This window comes from Carcharodon carcharias, chromosome 10 (assembly GCF_017639515.1).
Source record: "Carcharodon carcharias isolate sCarCar2 chromosome 10, sCarCar2.pri, whole genome shotgun sequence".
Taxonomy (NCBI): Eukaryota; Metazoa; Chordata; class Chondrichthyes; order Lamniformes; family Lamnidae; genus Carcharodon; species Carcharodon carcharias.
The window spans coordinates 71,109,301-71,123,417 of NC_054476.1; the positions used below are offsets into that span (position 1 = coordinate 71,109,301).

General features: G+C 41.5%; 1 protein-coding gene and 1 non-coding gene across 2 annotated transcripts in view; one reads left to right on the forward strand and one right to left on the reverse strand.

The window, feature by feature from the left end:
- Positions 1-14,117, forward strand: part of ptdss2 (phosphatidylserine synthase 2) — a 121,395-nt gene that overhangs the window by 81,913 nt on the left and 25,365 nt on the right. The window contains exon 8 of the mRNA XM_041197786.1: positions 5,618-5,736. Coding sequence (XP_041053720.1) covers positions 5,618-5,736 — 119 coding nt within the window. The remainder of the gene's footprint in view (positions 1-5,617; positions 5,737-14,117) is intronic.
- On the reverse strand, positions 9,805-9,936 carry LOC121283705. The gene has a single exon (XR_005944351.1). It is a non-coding gene; the product is annotated as a U11 spliceosomal RNA (small nuclear RNA).

Sequence of the window (14,117 nt, forward strand, 5' to 3'; positions counted from 1 at the left end):
TGATTGGGAAAAGTAAAGCCATTGTGTTCTGGCCTCATCACAAATTCCATTCCCCTTCCCAGCAGTTGTCTCTGGTCGAATCAAGCTGTTCATGTCATGTGTCTAGGCATATCCTCTGCATCAAAAAGTCCTCTTCCTTTCACCTTCATGACATCTCTTGCCTCTACCTCAACATGTCTGCTGCTGAAACATTCATCTATGCCTTCACATTTAACAATTCCTACATTCTCCAAGCCAGCCTCCCATCCTCTACGCTAATCTTTAGATAATCTAAAACTCCTGTAGCCTGTATCCAATCTTGCACCTAAGTGCCACTTTCCAATCACCCTGGTGATTGTTGATCTATTTTGACTCTTGCCCCAATGTGCAGAATTTAGAATTTGTGCTCTTATGTTGAAACTATAACTGTTAATTCCTCCAGCCCTACAATCCTCCAAGAACTCTGCATTCTTCCAACCCTGGCCTCCTGTGCACACCTCACTCCATACCACTGGTGGAGACCATGCCATCAGCCACCTATGTCCTATGTTCTAGATTTCTTTCTTATAAAGATCTTCTTAAATATTCTCCCTCAAACTCACCTCTCTGACCAAGTTTTTAATCACTCCTTCTGATATCTGCTTTGGCTTAGGATTCACTTTGTCTAGTAAGGTGCAATGAAGCACCTTGGGATGTTTTCCTCTGCAAAAGATGATGTACAAATGTTAATTGTTGCAGTGGAGATGTGCTGGAGGGGAATGAAATGATGAACCATGTCAGGAGGTAGAGAGGAGGATGCAGAAACACGAGGTCATGATTACAGTCATGTGACATCACCTATAACTTGGATCAGTATTGTTTTAATGCTCTGCGTTATGGCACAGTGGATGGTAAATGCTGAGCTGCTCAAATCCCAGAGGGAAACTTGAAGCAGCTGCCACAACTGTTTTGTAATTTGTATTTTTATTAGTGTTGGGCAAGGCCCAAGTTTTATTAAGTTTTATTAGTAGGCAAGGCCCACTAAACCTTGCCTTTAACGAGTCACCCAGTACTGGTTACAGAACTAACATTTTTCCCCCAACAACAAAACTACGAGCTGTAGCTTTCCTGTCAGCCTTCACTTTCATTACTTGCTGTGATATCTTTAAATGTTCCCTAGCTAACTCTCATGCTCTATCCAATCTTTCTCTGAAGTTTGATGCATAATCCAGGAGAGCAGTTTCTGAACTTTGACCCACCAATTTCTCATGAATCAATTTCAGTGCTCCTCTTACCTCATGACCATAAACTAGTTCAAAAGGACTAAAGCCAGTTGATGCATTAGGAGCATCCTTAATAGCAAATAACAAGAATGGAATACCCCCATCCCAATCCTGTGGATAATTCTGACTATACGCCTCATCATAGTTTTTAAAGTTTGATGCCCCTTGTGACTCAGGATGGTAAACTGTTGGCTTAAAATGTTTTATCCCCAAACTGTTCATTACTTCCTTAAACAGCTGAGACATGAAATTCGAACCCTGATCTGATTGTATTTCTTTAGGTAAACCATTCCTTGTTTTTAAAAAAAGTCAACTCTTCCACAATTCTCTTTGTTGTAATATTTCTCAAAGGCATAGCTTCAGGAAACCATGTAGACTCATTCATTATGGTCAGTAAGTACTGATTTCCAGTTTTAGTCTTAGGGAGGGGCTCTATACAATCAATTATGATCCTAGTAAAGGTTCTTCAAATGCTGGAATTGGAATTAAATGTGCCGCCTTAACCACTGTTTGTGGTTTGCGTCTATCACCTGACATGTGCGACATGTTCTACAGAATTTGATTACATCTCTATGCAATCCAGGCCAATGAAAATGTTTGTATTTTCGCCTGTGTCTTTCTAATTCCTAAATGTCCCCCATTGGAATTTCATGAGCTACCTCAATCTCTTTTCTATATCCTAATGGTATAACAATCTGATGCACTTCCCTCTAGCTTTCATTTGCTGAAACATGATACAGTTACCATTTTATCATTATTACCTTAAGGTAATGCTTTAACAGCTTGGTGCATAGAGGTTGGAGGCTTTTCATGCTTGTTAGATCTTAGAATGCCTTCTTTCCTTACACATTGTCTCATCTCCTTTATACATGTTTTTCCCCTTTTAATGTAAATTCAATTGTCCTAATATGCCTTTGCAACTTTACTTTTTCTATAATATGAATCTTTGCTAGCACTCAATATTTTCAGTAATCTTTGGGAAAAATAAATGCACTGTTTGGCTTAGCCCCTTATGGCTAGGTGTAACACCTTACCATCTCTTTGAAATTCACTACTCGGGTTTATCTAAAAATGTTCTTCACACCTCAAATTTTAAAACTTCAGCCATGTTTACGTATTTAGCATTTCAAACCCAGCTTTTTTGATGCATCAAAGCACCCAGACCAGTTGCCTGCAATTCAATTAAAATCGCCACGCACACAGCCTATACACAGAGAAACTAATCCAAACCCCACTATTAGCCTGCCTTTACAATACGTTGCATTTATTATATTTTTATGATGCTCTGATCAGGGGCAGAATCAAATTAGCCTATTGTTCAGCCACTGTCTTTTCTGCCAACATTTGATTCCAACTCACTTGACTCAGATGCATTCTCATCCCTGCTCTGGATTGTTCCCTGTCCTTTTTCATGATTAACCTAAACCTTATGGTACAATGGTCACTGTCCCCTTGAGGCTCTCCCACTGATATTTGATCCACTTGGGCCAACTCATTCCCCAGAATCTGGTCCAAAAGTCTCGTTGGACTAGAAACATCTCTGCTACAGAAAATGATCTTGAACACATTCCAGGAACTCTCGCCCCTCTTGGCCCTTTGTACTATTCCTATCCCAGTCTGTATTTGAATAATTGAAATCCCCCTTTATGATTACAGTATAATTCTTGCACCTCTCTGTAATTTCTTGGCAAATTTGTTTCTCCACATCCCTTCTGCTAGTTGGTTGTCTATATACTACACCGAGCAATGTTATTGCACCTTTTTCATTCTTTTCCACTATGCAGGGAGATTCCGTCCTTGACTCCTCTGGAACATGCTCTCTCCAGAACTGTAATGCCATCTTTCATCAACATTGCCACTTCCCAACCCCCAACTTTTCTTCCTTTCCTGTCTCTCCTAAACACCTTGTATCCAGGAATATTTAACATCCAGCCCTGCCTTCCTTTGAGCCAGGTCTCTGTTATAGCAATAATATCATAATGCCATTTGTCAACCTGTGCCTGCATTTCACTAGTCTTATTAACCACACTGTGCTTGCACATTAGCCCTGATTTAGGCTTTTTATTTTCCCCCTTATTCTGACCCCATCTAATGACTCACTATTGCCTACTCTAATTCTATCAAACTCTCCAAGTATTCTGTCTACCTTGATATTACTCTTTGATATATTCTCATTATCAGTTGATACTTCACTACTTCCCACTGCCAGTTTTTCACCTCTGCACTCTGAATTTCCCCTCAGGTTCCCATCCCCCTGTCAATCTAGTTCAAATGCAACAGCAGAAGTAAACCTCCCCACGAGGACATTTTTCCCAGTCCTGTTAAGGTGTAATCTGCCTGCCACCTGCCCCAATGCCAAGATAGGGAACTTATCCTAACTTATCCTAATGCCTCAGAAATCTAAAGCCCTCCCTCTTACTCCATTTCTCCAGCCACGTTTGAACTTCTCAATCTTCCTATTCTTATGCTTCTTTGAGATTGAAGGAGGAGGGTAAGCTTTGGAGGGTAAACTTTACAGAGGAAAGGGATAAATTGTGCTGGTGAAGATTAGTTTGAAATACTGTGGTTTCTGCTGGTCAGGGCAATCTTAAAGTATTAAGCAGTTTTAGCCAGAGAAAATGACAGTCATATATGAGTTGATCCAGCCAGATCTGGTAATAAAGAGCCAGGTCATTTGCTCACCAAGTGCATTTTAAGCTTATAAAAGAAAAACTGACTTGTAGGATGTGCCAAAGTGCTTTACAGCCAACTAAGTACTTTTAAAATGTACTTCCTGTGGTCATGTAGGAAATGTGACAGCCAATTTGCACGTACATTCCCATGAACATCAATGAGATAAGGACCAGATAATCTGTTAGTTGATTAAGGAATTAATATTAACCACCATCCTGTCACCAACCCAACCATTTTTAAGATCACCTGTGCACCCCAAAGCCTTCACATTATTACTTTCCACCTTCAAAAAAAACTACTGCTACTTACTCACAGTGCGATGGGCTCTTTTAGCTTCCATCTGAGAGGCTAGACGGAGCTCGGTTTAGTGTCTCATCCAAAAGAAGACACCTCTAACAGAACTCTCTTCATACTGCACTAGAGTGTTAGCTGAACTATATGCTCGTGTCTTGGGTGGGACTTAAATCTATGACCTTCTGAATCAGAGGCGAGAATGTCTGTACATTTTATAAATTTGCACCCTGCCCATGTGGAATGAGATAGGCTTTGTTCCCTATCTTGTCATTGTAGAAGGGTTGTAAAATTGTAAAAACAAAAAAACTGCGGATGCTGGAAATCCAAAGTAAAAAATACCTGGAAAAACTCAGCAGGTCTGGCAGCATCGGCGGAGAAGAGTACAGTTGACGTTTTGAGTCCTCTTGACCCTTCAACAGAACTAAGTAAAAATAGGAGAGGGGTGAAATATAAGCTGGTTTAAGGGGGGTATGGGGGGTGGTGAGGGAGAGAGAAGTGGGTGTGGTTGTTGGGACAAGCAAGCAGTGATAGAAAGAGATAACCAAAAGATGTCACAGACAAAAGAACAAAGAGGTGTTGAAGATGGTGATATTATCTAAAAGAATGTGCTAATTAAGAATGGATAGCAGGACAAGCAAGGTAGCTCTATAGTGGGGGTGGGGTGAAATAAGATTAAAAGGGCATAAAAGGTATAGATAAATGATCAGTGGAATACATTAAAAACAATAGAAATAGGTGGGAAAAGAAAAATCTATATAAATTACTGGAAAAAACAAGGAGGAGGGGGAAGAAACGGAAAGGAGGTGGGGATGGAGGAGGGAGTTTAAGATCTAAAATTGTTGAACTCAATATTCAGTCCGGAAGGCTGTAAAGTGCCTAGTTGGAAGATGAAGTGCTGTTCCTCCAGTTTGCGTTGAGCTTCACTGGAACAATGCAGCAAGCCAAGGACAGACATGTGGGCAAGAGATCAGGATGGAGTGTTAAAATGGCAAGCAACAGGGAGGTCTGGGTTATGCTTGCGGACAGACCGAAGGTGTTCCGCAAAGCGGTCACCCAGTCTGCGTTTGGTCTCTCCAATGTAAAGGAAACCGCATTGGGAGCAACGAATGCAGTAGACTAAGTTAAAGGAAATGCAAGTGAAATGCTGCTTCACTTGAAAGGAGTGTTTGGGCTCTTGGACGGTAAGGAGAGAGGAAGTGAAGAGGCAGGTGTTGCATATCTTGCATTTGCATGGGGAGGTGCCATAGGAGGGGGTTGAGGAGTAGGGGGTGATGGAGGAGTGGACTAGGGTGTCACGAAGGGAACGATCCCAACAGAATGCCGCCAAGGGGGTGAAGGGAAGATGTATTTGGTGGTGGCATCATGCTGGAGTTGGCGGAATTGGCGTAAAATTGTACTTTTGTTTACAGTGGATAATGGATGTCTTTCTATGTAATGGATTTGGAATCTATTGTGCAATGAAAACACTGGAGTGGCTTTCAATGAAACCATATCACTGGCAAGGACTCTGGAATATTCACACTTACAAGTAAGTGAATCTGGTTGTCAAGGCATAGTGGGTGGGGCCAATTCTGTGCAAATATACCCTCTCGTTATCCAAGGCACAGTAAATGATTAATCATAAACATACCTGGGAAGAGTTAAATGTTTCTTGGTAAGAATCAGTTTTGGTGTTTTTAACTGCACTTGTGTAAAATAGAAGCACCTACACAGGTATTGTAAGCATCAGTCACACTCCATCGAAGGTACGTTTATTCTACAGGAGCGCACCTATTGTAAATTACTGTTCTCGTACTATAGCTGCATTTACTATTGTGTATGCCCCAATTGTTTGAGGAACTGACAACATTGTGGATTCAAAAAAAAACATGTTCTATCATGTTGAGGCAGCTGCTTTCATTAAAATGAATGCTGGGAGCTGACTCTGCATACATACAAACCGCCAATTAACTTCTTAAGCTTTGCAGTCAGCATTTCATCCCAGTGTCTGTAAGAGGTTTAAAGCAGAGAAACTTTTTTCGCTGTGTTTAGGAGTTGTCAGTATCAAGCGCTTAAATCATTTGATAGGTGGGATTGGAGCTGAATGAACCAATTGGATGGTACTTTAATGATCAATGGCAGAAAGTAAGGGAGTGTTAACATACTGGTTATGTTACTGGGCTAGTAATGTAGAGGTCCGGACTGATGTTCTAAAGTCAGCAGTTCACATCCACCTCATTTTTGCCTTGGTCCAAAAATGGACAAAAGAGCTGAATTCTAGAGGTGAGGTTTAAGTGTCTGCCCTTGACATTACGGCAGCTTTTGACTGAGTGAGGCAACAAGGAGCCCCAGTAAAACTGAATTCAACAAGAATCGGGGAAAACTCTCCATTGAGCGGGGTTCTAGCTTAAAGAGAGGTGGTTGTAGTTGTTGAAGGCCAGTCATCTCAGCGCTAGGACGTTAGAGTTCCTTGGAGCAGTGCCCTAGGCCAACCATCTTCAGCTGCTTCATCTTCCCTCGATCAGTTTTGAAGTAGGGATGTTCATTGATGACTGCATAGTGTTCAGTATCATTCGCAACTCCTCAGCTAATGAAGCAGTCCATGTCTGTCTGAAGCAAAAGTTGGATTTCATACAGGCTTGGGCAAGTAACATTTGTGTCACACAAGTGCCAGGTAATGACTATCTCCAACAAGAGAGAATCTAACCACCTCTCCTTGGAATTCTATAGGATTACTATTAGTTAATTCCCCACCATCAATCCCCTCGCAGTCGTCATTGACTGGAAACTTAACTAAACCAGCCACATAAAAACTATGCCTACAAGAGGAGTTTGGAGGCTGGGTGTTCTACAGAGTAACTTACCTCCTGAATTCCCAAAGCCTTTTCCCCCCCACCTGCAAGCCAGGAGTGTGATCGAATACTCTCCGCTAGCCTAGAGGACTGCAGCTCTAACAACAGCTCAAGACCATCCACGACAAAATAGCCAGCTTGAATGGCACTCGATCTGTCACCTTACACATTCGCTCCCTCCACCATTGGCACACAGTGGCAGCAGTGTATATCACTGACAAGATGGACTGCAGCAATTTGCCAAGGCTTCTTTGACAGCATCTTCCATACCTGTGTGCTCAACTACCTAGAAGGACAATAAAAAGACCAATTGCATTCCAAGAGGAATATAAGGATATTTATTTTTTTTTTTGCAGAAAAATTATATGTAACAAATGCACTACTAAAATGCAGCTTCTAAAACCCTCTTCTGAGGAGCTTCCTGGCCCATACCTGTTACCTTGTGTGCAAGGTTTTTTTTTCCCAATACTGCACTTGTTGCAATTGATTTTTTTGACTAAGCGAATTCTCCCTGTGTTGACCCCATTGATTTTTGCAATTTCTGGTACATATTTGTGGAATTGCTACATTGGGCAATAGGAATGGACTGTGGAGTGGGAATGATGACACGTACCTTGTTTAAAAAAAAAACTCCCATTCCGAACTTCAGTAGGCTCCGAGTTGCACAAATTCAGGCATTAAGGCGAAATGTTCTGAGGGTATGGGTCATTCCCATTTGGAAAATAGTTCTTATATATCCTGTATTCTCCCCTTTGTGATTTCTATATCACCCTTACTGATAACTGTCAATTAGTTCCACATAAAAAAAAAATTGAGTATACCTAGAATACGAAAAAGGAGAATGATGCATTATACCTTCGCCGCATTTGAATCTGAAACAGTCAAAAAAGGCAATAAGTGTAAAAGTTTCTCTAGTTAACTGTTGGGACACGAGAAGTGCTTCAGTGAGCTTTGTCTGTTTTCTTGTAAAATTAGTGCCAGATTTGAAAGGAATTGGGCAGAGGAAATGCTGAATTATGAAGAAACTGACTTGATTAGACTGTGATACTTATCACTAGTTGAACTGCAAAAATGCTCAAAATTGAAAACTGCGAATGAAAATTTTGCACAGTTATGCATTGATTTCATAACTCATTCCAACTGATGTCTAGTTGCATTGAGGTTGTATTTTCTGAAATCCTGTTATTGCAGAACCTTCCTTCAATGATATGTGCACAATAATATGATCTTTCTCTAATCCTTGCAAATGATATGTTTTCTGTGTTGAACCCACCACCATGCTTGATACCATTTGCTCAAATTAAATGTGATTTGCCAATATACAGCCCACTCTGCTAGCACATCTAAATCTTTTTGGATTGCAATCAATTACAAATACACTGTATATTAAATACTAACACGTTTTTAACATTAAAATTTTTAGAATGCAAGTGCACATATTCTACAATGTATATCTTTTATGTAAATATGTGTACTTAGTGAATCTCCTATTCCGCAGCTCGCAATGAGTTAGAGGATGTGCTGTTTTATAGGGGTGAGATCATAATATCAAGTAAAGTCATATGCATGACTGTGCTGCTTTTTAAGATGTAGTTACCTTTTTGAAATGAATGATGGATTCACTTGCAGGTCAGGTTGCAGATGAAAGCCCTGGGTTTGATTGAATGGCAAGTCAATTAACAAGTTGGAGACCATGTGGAACCAGAATGTTGTTGGAGAGAAGGAACTGAAATGCATAGCATTTTAAGATTGCTTTGCATCTGTGAGAAAGAGCCAATGCAGGAGGTAGAGAGTGTAAATTATCCTAATTATAAGAACCATTTCTTTTAACAAGTTGAAAATCTGCTACATGTATATCTAAGTTTGAGCTATTGAATTGTTTTTACTTTATTTAAACTTACTTATCTGTGGCCTGCTGCAGCTCTTGACATGGTAGCTGGGCCTGGGAAAAATGGCTCATCCAGGTGTTTTAGAATAAAAGTACCTGGACCTGCCCCACACTATAGTGCATCATGACGAAACACGTTTTTCCTTCCCTTGGACTTTTTCTCTCCATTGCCTCTCTCTGCCCCCTAACTCCTCCCCTGTGGCGCCCCCGCCCCCGCCCCCCCCACTCCCCCACGTTGCCACCTCACCCTAACTCTTGCAACCATATAAACTCCAGGGAAGGAGTGAGAAAAAACTGAGTCAATAAGGAGGGAGGTACTTAAAATTTCCCTCCTATTCCCCTCGGGAGATCACTTGGGCCAATTGTTATCTTTTTAAAGGTGCTTACTTTATGATGTGATCTTGCCTCAGGGCAGGAGCTGGTCCAGTTCCCTTTTGAAGGCACTCAGAATCAGCACACACCATACTAGCAGGCAGTGTAGTCCAGAGGCTGTGGTTTTGAATATTGCTGAAAAGAGACATGATGTTGAAGCATTCTGTCTTGTACTTATCAGTCAAATGCAAGAACACCAAGTTTCAAATGATCATAATTTATACCACAGGAGAGAAGGGAGTTGATTGGTTGGAAAGTTGATTCTGATTGGCCAAGACACTGCCAAGCACCACGCTGTTTGATTCAACCAGCCAGTCGCCTGAATGTACCGCCTACTTAGCTGCTATCACACCGGCACTGAAATTCAATTGTGTGGTAGCCAGAATGTCTTTTTGGACTGAAAGCATCCTGTTAGTGGAAAATGCCACTTGCGTAGTAACTGCACAGCAGCGTGTTTTCTGTTGTTTATTTTCTTTATTTTTTTTTTCTGTTGTTTATTTTTTTTCGGAGCGCCGAGACAAACGATCACCAGCAGCTCCAAGGAACAAAAATTGTGCTTCCGAAATCTCTTGATATCGATTCCGCACAGATAAAGCGCAAGCGCCTCGTCCATGTGCCATTCACAGAAACCCTTATAACGGGCATAGTACAGACTGTACTCAACTAGCCTGCACTTGCAAACCCAAAACAAAATATTTACCATTGGATATGATTCTGTAATTGGGCAGCATTTGCTCAACAATGCACTAATGGCTACAATAACAACCAATTTAAGGTAACCTATCAAGCCTGTAATTTGGCTCATTTATATTTGCTATAAGTGACATACATACGTATGCAGGGACCTGTTCTCTGCAAACAAAAAGAATGCATTCAAGCCTTGTGACTTTTGAATTACCCGGGAACTTGGAGAGACTAACTTTTTCCTTTTGCCGAGGCATTGTCATAGAGAAATCAATCAGAATCAACCCGTCAACCAATCAGCACCTTTTTCTCCTGTAGTATAAATTGTTGTGGTTTGAAATTAGGCATTCAAGCACTTGTCCAGATTACAGCAAGATATGAAAAGCTTTGACAACATCTCTCTTGTCAGCAATACTAACCTGTTTCCAAGATGAACCACATCCATTAACTGCAGCTTTTAGACGATGGAATTTTGGCTAATTCATAATCCAGCGGTTCAAATTACTGCTGATAGTACAATATGCGGTCATGTGATGGAATCTTTTATCAGCTTAAAAAAAGCTAGGGTTGGAAGGTTAAAAACCAGTGATTTCATACAGTGCTTCTAGCCTGAAGTTGAAATTGATGAACTCCTTACAATTTCTAAAGTTCCCTGTCACATGCCAGGTTTACACATCACCAGCGACTTAATCCATGCCCACATGAGGGAAGTTGACAAAGATAGGCCTATTGTAAGGCTGGTATCCTCTCCAGAATACGCAGTGAAAGGTCAGTGATGCCAGTTTGATTGACCTGAGCTTGCATTTCCTTAACCGTAAGACTTTCTTCCCTTAAAAGGACACAAATCCAATGTAGCAGAATGACATTGTTCATTGCATGGTGTGAAGCTGAGAGATCTGATTTGCTATTAACAAGCCATAAGTTGCAAGTCTATCCATAGATACATTAGAAACTTTTGTTTTATTTAGACAACATTGGATTCTGGAACAGAACCTTTGTGCTGGAGTGTTATACACAATTAACTTTGTTTTTCTTGTGTGAACTGGATTTTATTTGAAATGGGAAATAAGCAAAAAAAAAACTGAAGCATTAAACTTTCCTTCTCATTAACTTATGTTACTGGACCATTTTTACTAATCTAGAAACAATTTGTTCCTCATCCTGAGATTCAGAGATTAATTTTGGAATTTTGTACTTGCTATTGCATTGTGTTTTCCCTGAGGAAAATTAGGTACCTTAAAATCTAGAACAATGTAATTCATTGCATATGCACGTCCAATGTGTCATGATTTCGCAGAGCGGTTCCTATCCAGAGGAAATGTGTTCATAACAAACCCAAAAACTAGCTGGAATCCTCACGGAGTCTGGCGTTTAAGGTGGCTCTTGTTGCAGCATTGATTTAAATCAGGGTTGTCCAACATACAGCCCACCCGCGAAGCCCCTCTACAGGGCCCCAGGAGCTGGTTTACAAAATTCTGGTCAAACAGGTGAGTTTCAGTGGAAGATTCTGCATGGAACTGCTCCTCCAATCAGAGACTGCTTCTCTCCTACGTTTGTTGCTGATAGGCTCACTAGTGAGGTCTACTCACTAATGAGAGAGTGCCTGTGAGTGTTGTGGGGGTGAATGAGAGTGTGTGTCTTAGTCAAAAACAGAATTACCTGGAAAAACTCAGCAGGTCTGGCAGCATCGGCGGAGAAGAAAAGAGTTGACGTTTCGAGTCCTCATGACCCTTCGACAGAACTTGAGTTCGAGTCCAGGAAAGAGCTGAAATATAAGCTGGTTTAAGGTGTGTGTGTGGGGGGCGGAGAGATAGAGAGACAGAGAGGTGGAGGGGGTTGGTGTGGTTGTAGCGACAAACAAGCAGTGATAGAAGCAGATCATCACCAACTTATTATTATTATCACCAACTTTATCTTTAACACCTATGTGTTCTATTGTACTATTGTTGTTGACATCTTTTGATGATCTGCTTCTATCACTGCTTGTTTGTCGCTACAACCACACCAACCCCCTCCACCTCTCTGTCTCTCTATCTCTCCGCCCCCCACACACACACCTTAAACCAGCTTATATTTCAGCTCTTTCCTGGACTCGAACTCAAGTTCTGTCGAAGGGTCATGAGGACTCGAAACGTCAACTCTTTTCTTCTCCGCCGATGCTGCCAGACCTGCTGAGTTTTTCCAGGTAATTCTGTTTTTGTTTTGGATTTCCAGCATCCGCAGTTTTTTTGTTTTTATCTGTGTGTCTTAGTGTTGGGGGCAGATCAGAATGTGCCTGTGAGTGCGGGGTCGGGTGGAGGGGGGAGTGGGGGAACGACTAGAGTGTGTGTTGTGGGGGGTAGAATAAGAGAGAGAGTGTGTCTGAGAGTGCGGTAGACGGGGTGAAATGAGAGTGAGAGTGCAGGGGGGTGAAATGTGAGTGCCTGAGTGTGGGGTGCTGAAATTAGTGTGTCTGAGAGTACAGAGGGAGGAAATAAGTGTCTGAGAGTGCGTGATGGGAATTAGTGGGGGGTGGGGGGGTTGTGTGCGGTGGGGAGAGTGTGAGAGACTGCGGGGGGGTGGGTGAAGAGTGCAAGAGAGGGTGTGCGTGTGGGGGGGCGGAGGGGGAACATATGTTTGGGGGGTTGGCAGGGAGGGTGCGCCTGTGTGGGGGTGTGGAAGAGTGCAGGAGACTGTGTTTAGAAGGTGCCAGCGTGTTAATCTGCCTTGCTTCCAGTTTCAGATTTCTCATTCACTCTCACCACTATACACCAACACATACACGTGCACCCACTCATGGTGAGTGAAAGTGTACGATGAGACTGGGAGTGAGCTGGACACAGACTCTTACCCACTCACTCTCTGGTCATTTTTATTAATTCCTCTTTTTTAAATTAACAAGTCATTGCTATGACATTGCTGTACTTTTGCTCAGCAGTTGTTTTTCTTTAAAACCTCAGCTTTTTAAAAAAAGTTCAGTTTAATGTTGTGCCATAGCTTTCCTAAATTTGCTCATCAGCCCCGTGAGCAAAAAAATATGCAAACGTGCCCCCCCCCCCCCCCCCCAAAGCGAAAAGAATACACAAATGTGCCCCCCCACCAACCCTGAGTGAAAAGGTTACACTAGCCTGATTTAGATGATTTGAAGACCTGCAGAGCAGAGGTATCGTTTGAATTGCACTCACGTGAAGAATTTTTGCCGATCATTGTAATTTTAAATTAGATTATGGAATATTTTATGGCTGATCCATTGTTTAATTGCCTTTTTGTAAGGCTTTTGACCTAGTGTTTCTTGTGGTCCTCAAGAGTTGGAAGCTCTTGGAGTACGTGATTTTATCCAGGAAGTGTATTCTCAGCTATGTCCAAGTTTACTGATTCTATCTTTAAAAGGGTGAGGCTAGGTTGTCCACTAACAGTTTCTTTGGCAACAATATGTGCTTCATAAGGGAAGAACTCAGAATGCATCATTTCTACGAATTGCAGCTTTTTTTTTTTACAGGTTTTGTGTTGATTGCCTCACTTGAAGGTACAGTGAGGTCTACTCAGCATCTTGATCGATTGCTAAAGCAATGGCTGAGTTTATGGGAGCCCAAACTGTGGTATTATGGCCTTGCATGGCTTGAGGGAATATTGAAGAAAATGAATGGTAGATGAAAAGAACATTTGTCCTGATTATTGATCCATATTGTTACTTAGAGGTCCTGGTGAATGCTGAGTGAATCCTAATTTTACACTGTTGGAGAATGTCGATATTTCTTGTCTTCAGTAATTGTTTGAGGCAGGTAAACCATGTCCAAACCATTCTTCATTGTTCAAAACTCCTGGCAAGGAAAACAGAAAGGCTGCCTGTGTGTCTGTAAAGAATCAAACTATGATGTTGATTTGTGACAAAGAAAGAAAATAGATTCTGGAAAAAATGGGGGGCTCTGGCCAGCCTGGCACAAAATATTTTAAAGGGTATGTTAATCTAGTGTGTTTGCTAATGCCCCTCAGATTTACCTGGGAGAAGCAAAGGGTGATTAGTAAGTCTGGCATGTGGGATTGGAAATTGGCATGTGCATTAAAGTAGATGGAATATTTCAAGCTGTCCTGTATAGGTCCTTCCACCATGCTGAAGGTAAATGCACATCATGTAGCTGATGTGGAAACTGAGAG